We start from the raw sequence: 21,283 nt of genomic DNA, 5'->3' as shown, positions 1-21,283 counted from the left end.
CTCTAATCCAATTGCTTCTCTAAGAAAGAAACCAAAACGGTATTACCAATTTCGAAACAAACACTTCCAGAAAAACTTAGCCGTTATAAACCATGCAGCATGAACAGATCCCTTTCTGTCTCAGTGGCGACAAAACCATGAGGTGGAATTATCTTCCTCAATGTTGGCCTTGAAAACACCATCCAAGAGACGACACCAACACTAACACCGACACAGGCTTTTAAGTTAACCTCAATCTCTTGCATTTCCCAACGACATCCTTCACTCCTACATCGGATACTGCTGAACAACCCTCCAAATTCAGGCATAGGAGCCCGGCAACTGTTTCCAATTCTCAGAAGCCCTTCGGGAGGCTCGCAAGATGTCAAAATGACTCGTTTGAAAATATCTTTCCAATTGTAGATGTTCTATCATTACAAGAGTTGTGTCCGTAACTGACGAAAAGGCAATATTAGTGATTTTAGAATTTTCGCTCACAATATAGAAGGTTTCTAAAAAGATGTCCAAGTTGAATTAGAAGATTAAGGATCAGTGTTTAGAAAATCAGACCAAACTGGTGGTTGAACCGGGTCCAATCGGAAATGGTAATTTTCGGTTTGGGTTGGTGAAAACTAGAGTTTTTTATTGGATCCTCGATCTAAGCTAAACCGTGGTTGAACCAGTTGAGTTCTAAATTAAACAAAAAAAAAAAAAACTGGACCACTCTTATTATAATTTTTTTTAAAAAAAATTTATAATGTGGAGAGTTTCTTTGTTTTGGTGTCATGGCCATAATGTGAGGAGTTGAACCTAACACCTAAACAATATAGTCCAAACTCCAAACCAACATGCTATTATACTTTCTTGTACAAAAAATTCATTTTGATTTATAATACCACTTAATATTGAATTGAAATGTGTATTTATTCATTTTATTATTGTAAGTATTAAAAAAATTCCTAAATAAGCATTAGTTACCTGGTTGAACCATTTCAACAAAAAATCAGTTCGATTACCGGTTCAGTTTTCAAAACCTCCCAGAATTTTATCATTACGTGGCAATGCATTTTTTTTAACATGATTTGCCACATCTCCTTATGGTGCAATTATCTTTAGGGTTTCTTGAATTCTGAATTAATACCAAATTAATCTACAACTTTTTTCTAAAACTACGTAAAGTAAATTAATGACCATCTAAGACAGTAATAAAGATTACAAAGATTCCGAAGTTAATATATATTGCAAACACAATCAGATAATAACAATTACATTTTTCCAATTCTAAGCTTCAACATTTAATTTTCTTCAACACTCAGACAACACGTTAAGGGTTAACAAAGGAATTTCAAATGCACACCCTCAAAATCAACCTCGAGATTTTATTTTATTGTAGTATTGAGTTGCCGTCTCTCAAGTTGAATATCATTACTCCACAGCTCTTCTCAACGAACAAATGGGATTATAAGGTACTCAGCTGAGAAAAGCTATGCATAAATAACAACAATTAGTGAACTATCAGCATACATTCAAGTCAATGATTTTTTTCTTTTTTATCATCTATTCAATTGCTATAGATCTCATGATATTAAGGGTGGGTGTCAATGGTCCGGTTATGGTCTGGTTCTTAGTACTGTAAGAATCAGGAACTATTTAATTTTACAATTCCAGTTCTTTACGATTCTTAAAATTGTAGAACTATATCCATATCCATCAGTTCTTAGCGGGTAGTCCCAGTTCTGGTTCTTCATTTTGATTCTTAAGATATTCACTATTTACACACATTTTTTTATTGGTTTTATTAAAAAATGTGTACTAAAAACACAAAAATACCACACGAATGAGTCACTTTTTAAATATTGATATAAATCATTATATCATTCAATACTAAGTTAAATAAAACCATATATTTAAAGTTGTAAGCTATATTTTTATATTATTTATAACATTAAATACAATGAAAACTATATATTATACTAATAAATAAAATTTAGTAATATATAAATAAACGTTGAGTTTTTATATTCTTTATTTCGATATTTTTTATGTTAAAAGTATAATAACGTTTGGTTCCGATTCTGGTCCGATTTTTTTGTTTAAAAAACCATTCGTCTCCGGTTCTATATGGTCCGACTTTTTTAGTACCCATTTTTAAACGGTTCCTAAAAATAGGAATGGGAACTATGATTTTTTCTATGGTTCCGATTTCAGTTCCGATTAAACGGGTACCCATCGACACCCTTACATGATATATGTGTGTATCGTAACTATTTTAATAGGTGGCATGACGACTTTATAGAATAGTATAAATAGTGTAGTGTTTGAAGATGCCACATCAACATTGTTTTCTACAAAAAAAGATTGTCGGAGGCTCAGAGTTGAGTGCTAATGTACACACTAGTCCTTACAAATGTAGTTAGGGGTGGAATTTGAGCAGAACAACACAGGCTTGGCTCTCTTTTAAGGTTGGCTCAAGCTCGTTTATTTATAAATGAGCCAAGCTTGAGCATATATTATAGCTCGCTTAATAAACAAGCAAGGTGAAGCTCGACTTGATATATAAGCTCAGATACCATCATTAAATTACAGTGTAAAATAGTTGAGTTACTTGGGCTCGACTTATTTAAAGTCAGCTCGGGCTCATTCATGTAATGTATGAGCCAAGCTTAAGCCTATACTAAAGCTTATTTAATAAATGAGCCAACCTTTAACGTAGTGGAGCTCGACTCGATAAGCTCAAATTCCACCCTAAATGTAGTCTGATGCACATGGCAGATTAAAACAAGTTCAAGAAGAGCCCTAAAACTCAAAGAGTATAGCATAAATGTCACCCTCGATCCTGATGGCAACACAATCAATCTTAATACATACTTATCTTGTTTAGGGAACCCAAGACCAACATGCATATTAGGGTATTCTGATACTCGACTAATGAAGTCTCGTTGACTTTTAGTAGAAGTATTGGAGTGGAAACACCTTCATCCATAATTGAATGCAAGGGCAATTAGTGGAAAGAGTGGAAATTATAGTTCAAAGAAGTTGACATCAATTCTGGATTGAGTTTGACTCAACAAGATAGAGTTGCCAACTAGCAAAGTCTATAAAACCTTTGGGTGATGATACCAAAGCTCTGGGGCTCGAACCCCGCTAGCATCGATTAAAGAGTTACTGATCTTATTTAAAACAGGCTTGTCAATCAAAAAAAAAAACTCTTCGATGTTATGGCCCAGCATAGTGTTACTTTTGAATATATAAGCAAGGTTCGTGATTTTAGAATTGTCAGGAATTTCAACAGTTAAAAAAAAAGTAATTCGACATATATATATATATATATATATATATATATATATATATATATATATATATATATATATATATATATTAAAGCTTCCACAATGGATATTTTTCTAGCTCTCTTAAAATTTCACGTTATCAACTCCAATTAAAACGGGAATTCGATCTTCTCCTATTAAAAAGAAAAATTATAGCATTTCTAATTAAAACGGAAATCATTATCTTATTATAATGGGAATTCCACTCCTATTGAAAAAGAAAAATCTAACACTTCTAATTAAAACGAAAATCACACTTCTAAATTATAACGAGATCCATTTAATTAAAAAACGGGAATCATTCTCCTATTATAATAGGCTTCCTCTCCTATTGAAAAAGAAAAATCTATTATAACGGGAATCCTTCTCCTATTAAAAATGGGGATCACACTTCTAAATTAAAAAAGTCGATTCCCTCCAATTAAAAAAATAGAATCATTCTCCTATTATAATGGGAATTCATCTCCTATTAAAAAAGGAAAATCTAGCATTTCTAATTAAAACGTGAATCTTTCTCCTATTAAAAACGGGAATCACACTTCTAAATTAAAACAGAATCCTTCCTCTAATTAAAAAACTGGTTTTTAAAGCTTAATTAAAACAATTTGTTGAGAAATTAAAACGGGTTAGCGACGAAAATATGAATCACGATTTGTTAGAAAATTTCTATATGTATAGTTATGATTGTTGAACAAGTTTTTAAAAGAGTCGGTGCGTATGCACGGGTCTACTTTCTAGTTCTATCTAAAATTCGGACATTACATTTTTCTACCGTATATTTATTGATTTTAATACCGTTTCATGTTTTACAAAAACTAAATTATGATATTTTTCGAAATCACAAACTATAGGAACCCCCAAACTATAGACCGGAAATTAGGATATTTAGGGAGTCAGACTTGTTTTGTTTTTTGTTTTTTTGTTCTTTTTACAGAGGGTAGTGGTGGTCGTTTTGAATCGCTTGCTAGTTGCCACAAGATTGGCTCAACCCAATTTGATTTGGACGTGTGGGTGGGCCGGGAAGAAGCAATCAATCCCCTTATTTCTAGTACATTTCTCAATTAGCATATCCAGCGAAGAACATTTTGTTTACTTTTGCTTTCTTCAGTAAGTAAGCAAATATGGCCAGAAGACTAACTTACATGACTGAGAAACTTGAACATAGACGTTACAGATGCTTTATTCGTAAAATCAACAGATCGAGCACGGAGCCAAAGCATATAAGCAAACGTACAGTGGCATAAAACCTGCAACGAAAAAACATAAAATTAACAAGTGACAAAGATGCATACATATAAATGCAGAAAGTAGATATGTATTTTAGACACGTATATACACGCTAGAGAGATGCATCACATACAGTGACAAACTTGCTTACTGTGCCTGTTGAAAAAGCTCCCAGCACCGCAGAAATACCATAGGTCATCAACAACACATTAATGCACAACCTAAATACCTGCTCCAAGCAATACAGATAATCGAGGCAGATAATTCAATTTCCATTAGAGAATATCCTTGAATACATATTGCAAGGCATTGAACATATGCGCGATGCCTTTCAACCTTGTAAAAAAAAAAATTGATGGTGGAGTATATAGATATTTTACTTACTTTTTCTGCACCTATTTTCACAGATATGGAGTGATAGCCAGATTTTAAGTCCCCCTCCACATCTGGTACATCCTGTTCAGTGGCAATATATCTAGAAGTCAAAACTTACCATACGCCCTAAATGCAGCATGCCACGAAAGAATAAAAGGTAATTTTTTTTGGTGAAGAGATACTTTTTTTCGATAAAGATAAAAGGTAATAATCGGATCGGATAAAGGGTTTTCCAAAAAAATTCCAATTTTTTTTGGCAATATCCTTTCCAAATCCGATCCAATTCTTTTTCGGATGACAATTTCTTTTCTTAATTCGAAAAGTTCGAAAATAATAAAATTTTCAGAAATTCAAAATCGGCAAAATTCATAAATAAATTGGAAATGTGAATTGTATAATCGGATTCTCTTTTATAGGATAACTATTTTTTATCTAGTTGATCATTTTGAAATGTATTAATTCATTAAACAATTTAGACCTTTTAACATGTTCATTCAGCAATTTTTTCATATTAATGCATTAATTCAGTAAATAGAAAGATGGGAGAAAGAGAGATATGTACTAGAATAACAATATTGATTCCTGAAGTTGTGAGAAAGAGAGAGACAATGTTATATTTCTTTAGGTTTTTTATTTGGTTTGTAAACTATATGTAGTTTTAATTTAGTAACTATATGAAATAGACGGTTATATTGTTAAAAATTCAGAAATTAATCAGAAATCGGATCAAGATTGGATTTTGAAAACACATCCAATTCCGATCCAATTATTTTTCAGAAAAATCGGATATCATAATTTCATATATCGGAACACAAATATCATTGCCAAATTAAAAAAAAAAATCAGATCGGAATTCAAAAAAAATTGGGTTTTCTGAAAAAAGTTGCACTCCTAGTTTAGAGAGTTCAAATTAAGAGTCCGGCTACACAATAATCGATACTGGGATGGGATCTCGATAACCGTTTCGAATCTAGCTGTGCCAAAGTAGTGAACCCAAACCTACATCCGTTTCCTTCGAAAATTGTTTTTCTTCTTTAATAAGTTTCCCATTTTATAGGAGAAAAAACCCAAATACACTTCGAAATCCAAACTTACTCCCTCCCACTAAAATTCCCTTTAACATTTATGGAGTGTTGGAAAATCTTGATTCAAGAACTCCTATATGATTTTCAGTAGCCTCCATTCTTAACACAATATTCAATCCTTCCTACTATCAAGAAAAGTTGTAAATTTATCATGTCTAAAGAATCAAAAAATAAGGAACACAAATATATGCACATATATAAATATAATGGTAAATATTAAATAAAATTGTTATATATACAAAATATCACTAAATATCTACAAATATCACAATATATCCTAAAATATCGATAATATCGTCAAAATATCACCGATATTTACAACTGTAAATATCTCTAAACATATCACAATATTTTCTTATCTTTTGCTGAAATCTCGATATATATCCTGATATATCGCGATATTTTGTACTATGGGTTTGGGTTCGCTATTTTGACACGCGGCTAAGATTCAAAATGGTTATTGGGATCCCATCCCAGTACCTGGTTACTATGTAGCCGGATTGGAGTTCAAAAGCATACGCCAAGGGCCCTGACAGTCTTAATTTTACTAGCAAACAGCACGTGCTACGCACGTGAGCAAAAAATATATTTAGAATACGTAAGGCCCACAGCTGGACAAAGAAAAAAAAATAGTCTCTCTCTCTCTCTTTTTATATTTTTTAATTATTTTATTCTAATAGAGTCTACAAAAGAGATAAAAAAAAAACCAAAAATGACAAAAAAAATAATAATAATGTGTGGACACTATTATTTTTGGCCCACTGTTTTTATCTTTAAGACTTAAACATTCAAATATTTACCGTTATGCCATCAATTTTGGTTTTTTTAAGTCTTTGAAAATCAAATAATTACCATTTTGTCCCTGTGACGGACACAAATGTGACACCAAAACACTATTCCTCCTACCCCATATTTTTCTAATCTAGTAAGATTTGTCAGACATCACAATTATTAAATCATACCTATTTCAACCAATTTATGCCAAGTGCCAAATCAATCAGTTTACTGTCTTCTATCAGTTCTATGTCCCACTAAAACTTACATTGATAACGACATGTGATAAAACTTCATATTTAGTCAGCATAAAGCATTTTCAATGCTACTCAGTAGTCCTATCTGTTGAGTGGGCAACTCAAATTTTCGACACCAATCCATGTTCTATATCAAGTGCACAACTCACCACACTCTATTTTGGAGATCAAATATAGAGTTTGATTTGTTTTATCAAGTGTCACTCCATACTAACTGCCCAAGCTGCCCCAATTTGCCATATGTGTAAATAACCAATTTTATTACTTTTGTATCACTACACTCCATTTTAGGGGTCAAATATGGAAGAAAGATGTGCGGTGTTGGCAAGTTGAGATGAGTGGTCAAAATATTTTAGCATGTGTGTCCAATGAGTTTATAAGATAAGTTTTATTATAAAAACAATAATATAGAGTGTGTGGATTGGTGTGAATAATTTTCAAGACTTCAACTAACACCATCTTTTAACTTTATGACACCATCTTCAATGAAGGGTATCATTGAAGATGCTCTTTAACTAGTGTTGGGGTATTTATTTATGGCTTTTGCCTTTATTTGTTTGAGACACTTTACCTTTAGCAAAGCCATTAAAGCCGAAAAGACGAACATGACAGATACTCCAAACACCAGAGACCTTGTAAATACTAAAGGCCTTCCAAATGCATATTTCTGCAATTTATTAACCAATAACATTGACATCAGAAAAAATAATAATAATAATAATAATAAAATACCAGTCATAGGGATAATTTCATAAGAGTCCGGTTCCTCTATAACCGGGTACAAAGATTAATTTCTGTACCACACACACACATCTCGTATCTCGACGCACACACACACATCTCAAAGCACACACACAGGTATCGAGGCACACACACACATCTCGAATTCAAATCAACGGTGAGATAACACAGTTACAGAGATGATCTTTGTACCCGGTTATAGAGATCTCGAGCACATTTCATAATTCATACGGGATGAACTGATTTAATAAGATATTGATTATACAAAACCTGTTTTAGAACAGATTAAATTACATCTCATACCTGAATGTGTACAAAGAAAGCGACTGGGATAACCAGAGCCCTCACAGCCACAATGCACCCACTAGCAAGAAATGGGTTCTTTTTCCAATAGAAAAAGGGAAGCTACATTGAAAATCATCCATTAGACGAAAACTTAGACCTCCTCATGTTTAACTTAATATGCTACTTTTTAAGCCCACATCAGAATGTGAACCTGGCAAATTTGAAATATATATATAAATAATCCTAGGGGCGCTCCAGTCTCGTGCCAAATTGTTTCTAATTGTCAAGTGGAAAAAACTGTTACGAACGTCAGATACTTACATCAACCGAATATGCAGTTCCAAGCAAAAAGAAAATGAGGAGAGCGTATCGCAGTGGTGGGGTATAAAAGTATCCCATAGCAAGGCACTGTAAAATAGAACACTTAAAATTTCAGCACTCCATTTCTAAAGCAGCTCTTATTCAAGAGCAAATTAAATCCCTTCTGAAGGGATCCTACTCATTGTAGATGTTCTACATATTCAGTTGCAAACTTGCAATATGGAAGTATTTCTGTGATTAGAAAGTCACCAGGAAGGCACAGACGGCCACAATCATTTTCCCAACTTTCATAGAAATTGCTCCAGAAGCGAGTGGAAGGTCAGGCTTGTTTACCTTAGCAAGTACAAGTACGGCAAAAAGTAAAGAAACGTTAAAAGACAAATATATGAAGAATGTCCGATGCTACAGTAAGGGTACGTTGATTAGTCGGCAGGGACAGAATCAGGAATCAAAGTTTGAGGGGGCGAGGGTATGTGAAGGCCGGGGCAGTAGTACATTGTTTTTGGAGGGGTACAATATATACTTATTATTAGTTCATGTAATAAGTGGGACGACATATTCAAATCGATATATAGGTAATATTTTAAAATCTATTATCTGACGAATTTAGCGAAATAATTAATTTAGTACATTAGGAGTCGAGACGGGCAAAATCTATTATGTAACTACGATAATTAATTTATATTGTATCAATTTAACGAGGTTTTACTGTAAAAGAATCTATACGTTAATGAATAGTAATTGCGATTTAGATACTAATATGCCCTATATCATGCCAAAGAAGGCTTAAAAGACCTGGCCCAAGGAAAGTAATGATTTATTCTTTCAGAACCCAAACAAAGAAATTGTTTTTAAGCCGAAAGGCAAAAATAATATCATATGACCTTTTATCAATGCCAAAACTCTTTTTTTTTTGCTAGGTAAGTTAGAATTTAATTAAAGATTGAAAAATTACAGGGGTTTCGGAAATGATCAATGATGCCTTCCCTAAGTTTCAACGCTCATATACTCACTACAAACTCTCAAGTAAATCTATAGAAAGTACCATAAGGGACTTCCCACCGTTTTACATAATCTGGTTTACCTTCTCATAAACGAGAATGTTGGTCTTGAAGTCTAACACCTTCTTTAGAAAGGGTGTTGGCCAAAAACTTGATTCTATAAATGAAAATATTTAAACAATTATAGGGTTATTAAGCAAAAAAAAATTTAGGTAAATTTAAGATATTTCATTTCCTTTATTTCTTTAAATCTCATTCCACAAAATGGAAAAAGAAAAGAAAATAGATAAGTATTTCTTAACGTTAATCCCCCCCCCCCCTCTTTTTTTTCTTATCAAATATTTTCAAGAAAAAAATAGTACTGTCAAAATGTCTAAATATGTACAATATGAAATTGTCATAATGCTGCAAATTCTTAAGGACATCCTAGATGGACAGCTGCAAATTCTTAAGGACATCCTAGATGAAAGAGAACAAAAAGAGCTCATCAATATATATATTAAGTGGCATCCACCTATTTAAGGATGGGCAAAACTCAACACAGATGGAGCGGCCCTTGTGAATCTAGGATTCGGAGGTGCTGGATGTGTTTTACGAATGGCTAATGGGCAGTTTATCATGGGTGCTGTGATCCCAATACTTCACACCTCCAACAATTTGGTTGAGTTTTTGGCTATGTTATATGGTGTCCAATTGGCTGTAAGACTTCGCATCCGCAAGATCGAATTGGAAACTGATTCTCAATTGTTGTACAAATACATGACGGCTATAACAGTTGATACAAATTGGATGTTGGAGAAAATAAAGAGGGAAATCTTTTCGTTGTTACAAAATTTTGAGGAGTTCAGAATTCAATGGTGCTACAGGGAGGGGAATTCATGTGTTGACTGCTTTGCTTCTCATGCTACTAGTTTGGCATCATCAGATACGTGGAGGGAACACCCAGATGCAGAAAACACTTCATGGTCTTTAGATGACTTAAGTTTTTTACCACCATTCTCTTCTGTATGGTTGCATCATTCACCTATTTTTGTTGCTTCAGTCCTAGCTTTTGATGCTTGGGGCTTTTGTAAATATAGACTTATAAGTAAATAATGAATTTAGCTTTCAACAAAAAAAAAAAAAAAAAAATTGTCATAATGCAAGTTTGCATGTGCCGAGTGGGTACTAGAGTTACGGAAAGCTCCAAAATAGCATATTAAAATAAAGGTTTCGATTGGAATTATTCCCACAAATCAAACACACCCTAATATGCATGATGTCTACACAATTTTTTTTTTGGATTCGACTTTTCAGTAACTGGTTACTGGGATCAAATCCCAGCAACCGTTACAAGTCACCGTTGATTTAGATCCGAGATCCGTGTGTGTGCGTCAAGATTTGTGTGTGTGTGCCGAGATCCGTAACCGAGACAATCCAATGGCAACTTATAATGGTTGCTGGGATTTGATCCCAGTAACCGGTTACTGTGTAGCCGGACTCTTTTTTTTTTCTAATTAAGTTTAATTTTCACTGAATTTTTTTTTGAGTTGAAGTTATTACGGGTGCCAACCAAAAAGCCAAAGCATATGCATTGGAAGACTAGAGCACTATAGAACAGGTACAAAGGAAAAGGAAGTGTTGAATGGTTGCATATATCAAATTATCAACAACATGAAGAAAAGAAACTTTGGAGATTAAAAGAACTTCTTGGTGGGACAGGTGTAAAACCTAAATTTGGGATTATTTTGGGTCATGGATTATGAATGGGCTTTGATTTGGTTTATCGGGAAAAGTCCTATTAAATATGGAGTCCATGGTAACGGCCCAAATTGTTGGGTTCAAGGTGACCCGATGGACCAAAGTAATACATCCGTACTCAAGTAGAAACTACACGTTTTTTTTCCTAGAGATTATATAATACTATAAATTAATCCTGTACATACGCACCGACTCTTTTGAAAACTACAAATTTCGTGAAAAAAAAAATATATTTATGTTTTAGTTGAAACCCCGTTTTAATTTCTTAACAAATCATTTCAATTGAGCTTTAAAACTCCGTTTTTAATTGCGCAAGAGATCCCATTTTAATAGTTGACTTAATTTAGAAGTGTAGGTTTAGTAAGAAAATAATTCCTATTTTGTTTTAATTGTGATTCTCATTTTAGTAGGATAAAGACTCCCGTTTTAGTTTAGAATTGGTAGAATTTTTCTTTTCAATAAGAGGAAGAATTCCCGTTTCAATAAGAAATGATGTAGAATCTTAATAGAGCTTGAAAAATACTTTCGGTGTGAACTTTAATATTAAAATATAAATATAGATGGGCGGCGGTATTAGTGCCCTAACTTGTGAGATTGGCACCCTTTTCATGAATACTTTGATATTGGCACCCCTCCATTAATTAATTGAGTAGATGTACTCCTACATTACTCAGTAATAGATTTTCATGAATATGAATGCCAACTTAATTTATTCTGCAGTAGATTTTCGTGAAAATCAACTTTTCACGGTAAAAACTTTTCTTGCATTTTCAATTTTTGGGGAAAGATGTTATTGTGACGTACTAAAAAAATTTCCTTTTCGGTAGCGAAAGGTATTTGTAAAAAATATATACATATTTTCTGTGGCAACTAATTTACAACTTTTCGTCGATTTTGATTTTCACGAAAATTTATTTTTGCAAGTCTTCAACTAATTATCCACTAAGACACAAATAGAATAACCATTATTTAAGGTATACTTTTACAAAGGGGTGCCAATACGGCTGCCCAATTCCTCCGACAGTGCTTAATCAAGTGGCGAACCCAAGCTTGGTGAAGATACGTTTTAAGAGAATTCTTTCTCCATCAATCGATTATGTCCTACAAATCTGCAATATTATTTGTCTTTTCTAAAATCTATAATTGTTTCTTGTTTAATTTTATTTTAGTAAGTGAATATCAACTTGGGGATTCAAACCAAGGCTTAAAATTTCCGAGTCAGATAATATTTACTGTACCCAAAAACCGATATATTTTAGAAATATTGGAAATATCATATATATATATATCTTTTTGTTGACTAGTCAAAATTATTTTGTGTATGTTGATATATAGAAAAATATCATTTATATTGTTGATATATACTGATACATATCTGAAATATTAATAAAAAAATAGGACAAAGATCGGTCAAAGTCAACAAAGTCAATGATATATATATCGGTTGATATATATTGATATCTCGAAAAATCCGATATATATCAGTCCAAAATTATGTTAATATATCCATCCGATATATCAGAATATTTCTATATCGTGTACCCTAAATTCCGAGATATATCACCAATATTTTCAATATTTCCGGCCCTAATTCAAACAACAGCCAACCAAAGATTGGCCGTTGAATCAAATACCAATAGATTCATTTCTGCGAAGGCAAGTATATCATTATCTAATACCTTTTTTCAAAAAAATTCAACTAGCTTAAATAGTGTGTACTAATTTTAACTCTAAGGCATGGTGTTTTGTTGGCAACCTATGTCTACACTTAAATATTCGATATATTGTTGTTTTGGATGCCAAGTAAGATTTTTGGTTCGAAAATAATTGTCATTTATTAGCTAATTAGTTCGTGTTAGCATCTAGTGCCCAAGTTTATCAAAAAAAAAACAAAACTAGTGCCTAACTTAACTGTATCAGTTCACTTTTTTATGGTGCGACTTGGTATTTAGGTTGCTAAATTTTATGGTCTGTGCTGTGCTGTTATGTATATAATTACTTTTGCTGTAATTCATTTCTACGTGATGGTGGTTATACATGCGTAAGCATTTAGGTGTATCAGTGTATGTATATGGCATCTCACGTATGGCCACAGTAGATATATAGTCTATACAGTACATATTGGACTTCCTGATTCTGTACTAGTAATTACATAGTTGACATGTAGGTTAGTTACATTGAGTCGGGGCGTTACAGCAACAGACCTACCTTCCTTAAAAGCATTGAGCATAAAGAATTAACCTACTATTTGTTTTTTTGAATTGATGTAATGCATGCCATACTGCATACTAACTAAGCCATATCTTGAACCATTCTTTATTTTCTTGTAACCTTTTCACATTTGCCATTTATTAGTACAATTATCCGTAGCAAAAACGACCCGTAATCATAAGAGGTATACCTTATCAGATTCGACATCATTCACCTGATTCAGTCCCATAACGTAAGTGTTCATCAAAACCGTCGGTATCATTACCTGAAATAACAATTAAATGACAGAAAAATCCACTTTCAAAAAAATAAATAAAAAAACAAACTTATAGACATTGTTTCTCATTTACCTTCAATACTTCCATGAAAAATTTGGGAGTGAGATCGGTCAATGTTTCAACTGGAAGAACACACACCGATATAACTGCAACAATCTGATTAGAGAATTGAAGAAGTTACTTAAATTTAATTTTTATTTTATATTTATCAATCGTGATGATTCTTTTTTTTTGGCCGCTGATGTGGTGTGTCACCGCTCTTCCAGTGGTTCTAGTCACCACAGTGTCGATCTGCCTGCCCACCAAGCATTTCTCAAGGTAAGCCAGGGAGTAGCGTAGTGGTCCCAACTCTTAATTAGTCACTTTCGGTAGCATTCCAGGTGAGGGGACTCAAACCTGCATCTCATCAAGTTTTCGTCAAGCGTCAGGCCAACTGCGCTACTACCCTGATGGCCATGAAGTTTCTTAGAAGTGTTTTTAGTATGTAAAACTCACAGTGGCATTGAGAGTCTCGGGGCGTGCAAACTTATGCAATTCATTTAGTCGTTGAGAAAGACTATCATTTTTCGACGTGAAATCAGCCTCGGAATGAGATGCGTATTGGACATCTTGTATAGGTCTATTTGGTTGTCTAGCTTGGTTGAGTAGTGGCTCCACAATGTTTTCACGATCACTGGTTTTTGCCAAGAATCTTTGCTTAGGACACTTGAAAAGCTTCTCAGTGTTCCGTTGGTAAACGATATGATACAGACTCTTTATTGGAACTCTACTTCCTTGTATAGACAGCCTGCCTATTAGAAATGCAAAGATACAATATTTAGAGAAAAACAGTAAGCTAGACTTTGAGGCTAAGACCATGTTTTATAAATTATGCAACGAATTCTTGTAGTGAGTAGTAGGTAGTGTTATTTATCAAAAAAAAGTATTAGATAGTGCCTTACTCTATTTTATTATATTGGGCACAAGTGATCCGAATGAATTAATACATATTGTCCAAGATCTATATATGGGGGATGAAAATCAGTATACAATACCTTTTTTTCACAACATTTAATACAATGCCCATTTACAAACTAGTTGAATGACACGCCAGATACTTCGTAGCAATCTCACCACTATATAGATCATATCTACAAAATTCCATATCATTTCAACATCTCTACTCTTTACAAATCTTAATATTTTAAAGAGAATGGTTCGGTGAACAAATCCAATTATACCCCTATACGGTTTTAATTATTAGGATCATGGTCAAAATGACATTATGTAATAATAACATAGGTAAGGGAGGGGTAAAATTGTCAATTTGTACAGTGAAATTCTGACAGCTCTCTCTTGAATTAGCACATTGCCCACAATTTTACAAACAATTGCGAGATTGCCACTAGGCTTTAGAAAAATCGTGTCGTCATGGGATTAGGCGTACATGGTATCTCTGCTTTTGTTCACCACGTGCGACTGCAAGTGCCAGTGTACTAGTGTAGTTTTAAACGAGCAATTCAAGTTTACCTACAAAATGAATTAAATCTTAATATTTTGTGGATATGATCTACTGACCATAAAGATCATCTCTACAATAATTCAATTCGTTTGACAATTTTTAACATCGGCAAAAGATGATTGCAAAAACTCGATATTTCTGGAGCGTTATATATTTTTTCAAAAGTGGACAACAATTTTTATCTAGGTTAGAGAATATCAAACGAGCTGAAATTTTGTAGAGATGATATTTATGGTCAGTATATCATATCCACAAAAAATTGGGATTTAATTCATTTTGTAGGTGAATTTGTAAGTTGTTTTAGATTTAGTACTTATTTTAAGGTCCGTTTAGGAGCCGGGTTGTATATATTGGCTGGCTACGTCGACATACAAAAATGACATACGAAATTTATATACGCAATCCAAAAGTGGACTTGCACATTGCTCTAAGGGCTGATTTTGTAGGAAACTTACTTATTCCAAAAATATACTTATTGTTAAGTAAACAAGAAATCAAATTGATATAACAAATATATCATGAACAAACCTTTAATTTCAACAAACAAACAAACCTTTTAGTTTAACGAATGAATTTAATTTACCAATTATTAAATCTGAACCTAGTGATGATCACTATGTTATTAAGACAGATTTTCCCCCTCACGGTGCTTGAAGGTTGATGGGAAACTGTCTCTCAAGATAAAACGGATTTCTTTCTATAGAAAGTTAGCACTTCAATTCTGTAGACTCATCGAACACAACATAGTATTTGACTAAGAACAGAGTGAGAAGAGAAATATCAGAACTCTGTGTGATCTGGGCTGTCTTTCTCTCCAAATTCATCAACTATTTATAGGTGAGTGGTGTCTTTTCGAAACAACACAATGACTTTTGGAAAAAAATAAGCAACTCTTTGAAAAGTCACATGTTTCGAAAGGACACACCATTTCGGCATAAATCACTGTTTCGAACCAGTGCCTATTTCGAAAGATCACACCTTTTCGGCATGATGCACTGTTTCGAACCAGTACACATTTCGAAATGTCACACCTTTTCGACATAATGCATTGTTTCAAACAAGTGCATCCTTTTGAAAAGGTTTTTCTCACTTTATGTACTATTTCAAGAAAAACCCATTTCATCTCAAGTGGGGTAACTTGGGAGACAAACTACTCATTCATATTTTAATGGATTTGTGCAAATTCATTTTTCTAACAATCCCCCACATGAATGAAAATTTGGCTTCTTCTATCATAAACATCGAATTTCTGTTCTTTTACAAATGAAAAGATACCACATCAAGTCAAGTAGCATGGGAGGCCTTGAACTTGCCATAATGAAAGACGATCGGATTTAATTGGATGATCAGTAGACTTAAATTAATGTCCTTGAACTGTCAGCCGTTTGTATAAACCTAGACAATCATCTTCACGCAGTACCTTCTCAAATACTGTTGGTTCTCACGTTTGTGTTCATTTTGGCCTTGAACACTTCTTGGTTTCAGATAGTGCTTTTGAGACATTTACCTTAAAATTCTCATAGAAGTGACCCTACTTCGCACTAACATAGGTGATTTCTATAAAAAGTATCCTACAATACTCCACTTGGATAACGTAACTTTCCAAGATATAGTAAATCATTAAAAGCTTGACTTATCCTGGTTCTTGTGGCAGATATGCACTGTCTTATATAGGAATGGGTATAATATTACTCTCCAGTGCTAACTGAGTCACAAACATAATTCAGTTGGCCCATTGAACCTAGATCTTAGGATCTCCAGTCAACTAGGTTGGTTTTTCCATTATGAGGACTCTTGGTTGATTATCTCAAAGGCTTTAAGCCCATTCCCCTTGATAATCTTTCCACTTGCTCTCTTGTTAAACCTTTTGTAAGCGGATCCGCAATGTTATCTTTTGACCTTACATAGTCGATTGAGATAACTCCATTTGAAAGCAATTGTCTAACGGTGTTATGTCTACGACGTATGTGTCGAGATTTCCTGTTATACATGATACTATGTGCTCTACCAATAGCAGATTGCCTGTCACAGTGTATACACACTGCTGGCATAGGTTTAGCCCAGTTTGGAATATCCTCTAAGAAATTTTGAAGCCACTATACTTCTTCTCCGGCCTTGTCTAATGCTATGAATTTTGATTCAATAGTGGACATTGCTATGCACGTTTGCTTTGAGAATTTTCTTGAAATTTATGCATCTCTCATAGAGTAAAACACCACATTTGATGTCTTTTGAGTAATGCTTCAACAAATTTCCAATTTTGAATTGATTAATTCAAGAAGATACATAATCCCCTACATTTTCCAATTTCTCATGACAAAGTCAATTAATTGGAAAACCAATAGCATATCTCTTTCTTGGAAAGCAAAATTATGTATCTTCTCGAATTAATCAATTCAAAATTGGAAACCATTTAGATATATATTTTTCAAGTGAGACGTCTTGTTAAAAAATGTCACATATCATTCATATAGTATCTAAACACTTCTAAGACCTCAATTTGCTTACAAGTATGTTGACATTCACAAGACTAAATAGTCAACCATTTAGTACTTCTGTTGGTTATTGGTTATGTTCACAAAGAGTCACAAAAACTCTAAATTTTGAACCTTATATTACCAACAGGCCGGTGTCTTGTTCGAAATATCTTGGTTTCGCTTTCCAAGTGTTTGCCTTTTCAAACAGTCGCACCTTTTTGTCAAGTTCACTTTAATTCAATCCATGTTCAATGAACCATCTTTGTTTAAACCCAAACCATATGGCACCAAGACTATTACAAATACCATGGTGGTTATTTAAGTTATTGGATGGATGCCCATTAAATTTGATACAAACTAGTGTGCTTCAAGCACTTCATCGACACAAATCGACTTTCCATTCAATCAGTACGTGAACCATTTCCTTTTTTCACATCTTTTCAACCGGATTGAAGGAATTTCGAAGGTCACCTTAGCGTTCACTACTAAAGAACTACCAAAATATATAATTTCTGAGTGTGTAATTAACTTGAAATACATACCTGTCCCAGTGCATGGAACCATCATAGTGAGGAACTATGGCAAGAAAACGTTTTTGCCATATATCAATCTTTTGACCATCGCTTCTCAACGACACGTTAACAAAACCCACTTCAAGATTGTTAGTCCATTTACAATAAGTATAACCAAAATTAATTCAAGGCAAGAGATCTGTCTTAAGTTTGTAGGAAACTTATTCCAAAATATACTTATTGTTAAGTAAATAAGAAATCAAATTGATATAACAAATATATTATGAACAAACCTTTAATTTCAACAAACAAACAAACCTTTTAGTTCAACGAATGAACTTAATTTACCAATTATTAAATCCGAGCCTAATGATGATCACTATGTCATTAAGACAGATTTTACCCCTCACGGTGCTTGAAGGTTGATGAGAAATTGTCTCCCAAGATAAAACGGATTTTCTTCTATAGAAAGCTAGCATTTCAATTCTGTAGACTCATCAAACACAACATAGTATTTGACTAAGAACAGAGTGAGAAGAGAAATATCAGAACTCTGTGTGATCTGGTTTGTCTTTCTCTCCAAATTCAGTCACTATTTATAGGTGAGTGATGCCTTTCCGAAACAACACAATGACTCTTGGGAAAAAGTAAGCAACTCTTTGAAAAGTCATATGTTTCGAAAGGACACACCATTTCTACATAAAGCACTGTTTCGAACTAGTGCCTATTTCGAAAGATCACACCTTTTCGGCATTATGCACTGTTTCGAACCAGTGCACATTTTGAAAGGTCGCACATTTTCGGCATAATGCACTGTTTCGAACAAGTGCATCCTTTTGAAAAGGTTTTTCTCACTGTACGTACTGTTTCAAGAAAAACCCATTTCATCTCAAGTGGGGTAACTTAGGAGACAAACTGCTCATTCATATTTTAATGGATTTGTGCAAATTCATTTTTCTAATAGATTTTTAGTAGATATTACCTCCCTACCATGAATAGTATCTCGACAAAAAATCAGCTCAATCGAAAGTGTCTAGTCTAGTCAAAAGAGTGTTAAGTATATTGGGGAGGGATCCATATATAACACTTTTTGTACAACATTTTATCTAACACTCTTTTCTAAATTGAACTAAGAGCTAATACTTTATGGGTATGGTATTATCACCATAAAGTTCATATCCACAAAATTTGAGTTCATTTTGAAATCTCTACCCCTTTCAAATGGTAATTGTTTTAACGGTCAGGATTTAAAATGTTACAACCTTCTTTTGACATCTTTAGAAATTTTCAAATGATCCCATTTTTTGCAGGGTTGTCATCCATGATGGAAAGATGACATCCACAAAAAATCAAGTCGTAAGGAAATTTGTAGAGTGAGATATAGGCCATTGTATAAACTGTTGTATATGGATCTATCTCCACCCCCACATTGTATATATATAGGGATCAATATCTATGATTAGTACGTAGATCGTATCTACAAAATATTAGCTCTTAACTTGTCTTGTAAAGGGGCATGGTATATAAACTATGGTAAACGGATCCCTCGGTCCAGAAACTTCGATTTTGTAATCATTTTTTAGCATTGTTAAACACCATCAAATGTGCTGAAATTTTGTAAAGGCGATCTTCATAGTTAGTTGGACATATCCACAAAAAACTAGGTTATAGTTTATCTTGTAGGTGAAGTTGTGGGGCATAGTATAGACATTGTATGAAAACCATGGAATATTGATCCCTCCTCATATATTCAGCTACTCCACCAAAATTCGGCTCATTTGGAAACCTTTAATCTAATTAAAAATTGTTGACAACTTTGAATTATTTTTAACAACCCAGATTCTTCGATTTTGCAATCATCTTTTAGCATTGTTAAACACCATCAAATGAGTTGAAATTTTGTGGAAGTGATATTCATAGTTTGTTGGACATATCCACAAAAAATTAAGTTCTAGTTTGTTTTGTGGGTGAAGTTGTGGGGGATGGTATAAACCATGGTATGAAAACCACTCTTAGAAATATGCACTTATTTTACTTAGAAAATAAGTACGTACATAAAACTTCACTTAGAAAATAAATTCAAACCTTATTTTTTGTGGATTTGATGTGCTCACCATAAAAATTATCTCCACAAAATTTCATTTTATTTGGAAACCTCTAACCTAGATAAAAATTATTGTCATTTTTAAAAAATAAATATAACGGTCTAGAAATACTGAATTTTTGCAATTATCATTTGCCTAGGTTCATATGGAAACTAGCTAATAGAGTAGTTGATCACTTAGCTTCATTTTGTAGTTCTCTTGACGAGAATGTGGTGTTCTTTGTACATGCAAAGAATTGAATAAACTTGTAATTAAAAAGGAGAAAATTGGCAGATTGTACCCTTGGAATTTTATTATTTAAAAAAACAGAAAAACAAAAACAAAAAACATGAGGGTTGGCCTAACCATAGTTTAACTTTCAAAAAAGGAAAATAAAATGAATTTACCGTATTGAAAGTTTGGAAAAGAGAGATCAGAAAAATAAAAGCAGCATTATTCAACGTTCAGAGAGTGGCTACATTCACCATCTAGAGGCTTAAAATAAACAAATGGCAGCTTAATTTCAATTCTAAATTTGCAGGAAAAAAAAACTACCACTCATGAGTAGTCTAAAGAGAAGAACAAAAATTGAATTTTATATACCTTGTTTTTGAGTAGAACACATTGTGGAAGTAAGAGATGATGAACAAGCGAGGCTGGAAAGCATGATTTCTTTGTCTTCTTTTTCCTCTGTCTCTTCTCTCTATTGTTGCTTAGCACTATTAGATTTTCCTAACAATGAGAAGTATTTAACGAAGTATATGTGTTTGAGTTTCATTTTAATTAATGTGCTGACATAAATATATATAAATATCATTTTGAGTGAGGAATGCTGCTCACGTTGTTCATAACGTATGACACTTATATATACCTTATTGAATTGAGTGAGGAATGCTGCCCATGTTCTACATTTATAAAACAAGAAAAACTATATTGCATGACACTCATCATTAATATTATAATTGTTCGTGCATTATCATTATTATAGAAACATCGATCTCTATTCATGATCTTGAAGCTTTCATACTTTAATAATTTTAATTAATAATCTTGCACATGAAACCTGAAATGTCTCGTTGCTATCTTGGTTATTTCATTGACTAGTT

The 21,283-nt window shown here is 33.2% G+C and overlaps 1 protein-coding gene across 3 annotated transcripts; it reads right to left on the bottom strand.

Moving 5' to 3' along the window:
• Positions 1-1,185: 1,185 nt before the first annotated feature.
• Positions 1,186-20,910, bottom strand: LOC147508067 (coumarin 8-geranyltransferase 1b, chloroplastic-like). 3 transcript variants are annotated; one of them, XM_086599100.1, is made up of 12 exons: positions 20,781-20,910; positions 14,099-14,394; positions 13,676-13,759; positions 13,516-13,590; positions 8,623-8,706; positions 8,374-8,460; positions 8,071-8,172; positions 7,598-7,693; positions 4,920-4,991; positions 4,669-4,764; positions 4,451-4,555; positions 1,186-1,463 (listed from the first exon to the last, which is right to left on the bottom strand). In XM_086599100.1, the coding sequence occupies exons 1-12, from the start codon at positions 20,842-20,844 to the stop codon at positions 1,422-1,424; spliced, it is 1,203 nt and encodes a 400-aa protein (XP_086455226.1). In that variant the 5' UTR covers positions 20,845-20,910; the 3' UTR covers positions 1,186-1,421. The 3 variants fall into 3 exon arrangements, with proteins under 3 accessions (XP_086455226.1, XP_086455228.1, XP_086455227.1); XM_086599102.1 differs by having other exon boundaries at positions 1,186-1,453; XM_086599101.1 differs by having other exon boundaries at positions 4,687-4,764.
• Positions 20,911-21,283: the final 373 nt, after the last annotated feature.

This window comes from Coptis chinensis, chromosome 3 (assembly GCF_015680905.1).
Source record: "Coptis chinensis isolate HL-2020 chromosome 3, ASM1568090v1, whole genome shotgun sequence".
NCBI classification, from domain to species: domain Eukaryota; kingdom Viridiplantae; phylum Streptophyta; class Magnoliopsida; order Ranunculales; family Ranunculaceae; genus Coptis; species Coptis chinensis.
The sequence above is the reverse complement of the archived record's forward strand: the minus strand, read 5'-3'. Positions and strand labels throughout refer to the sequence as shown.

Excerpts from the sequence above, each read along its gene's own strand:
- LOC147508067 (XM_086599100.1), bottom strand. The coding sequence starts at position 20,844 with ATGCTTTCCAGCCTCGCTTGTTCATCATCTCTTACTTCCACAATGTGT. Across the intron at positions 8,461-8,622 it reads TGGCCGTCTGTGCCTTCCTG|TGCCTTGCTATGGGATACTT; the intron begins GTGACTTTCTAA and ends TCTATTTTACAG. Across the intron at positions 4,556-4,668 it reads CAGTAAGCAAGTTTGTCACT|GTTTTATGCCACTGTACGTT; the intron begins GTATGTGATGCA and ends TTTTCGTTGCAG.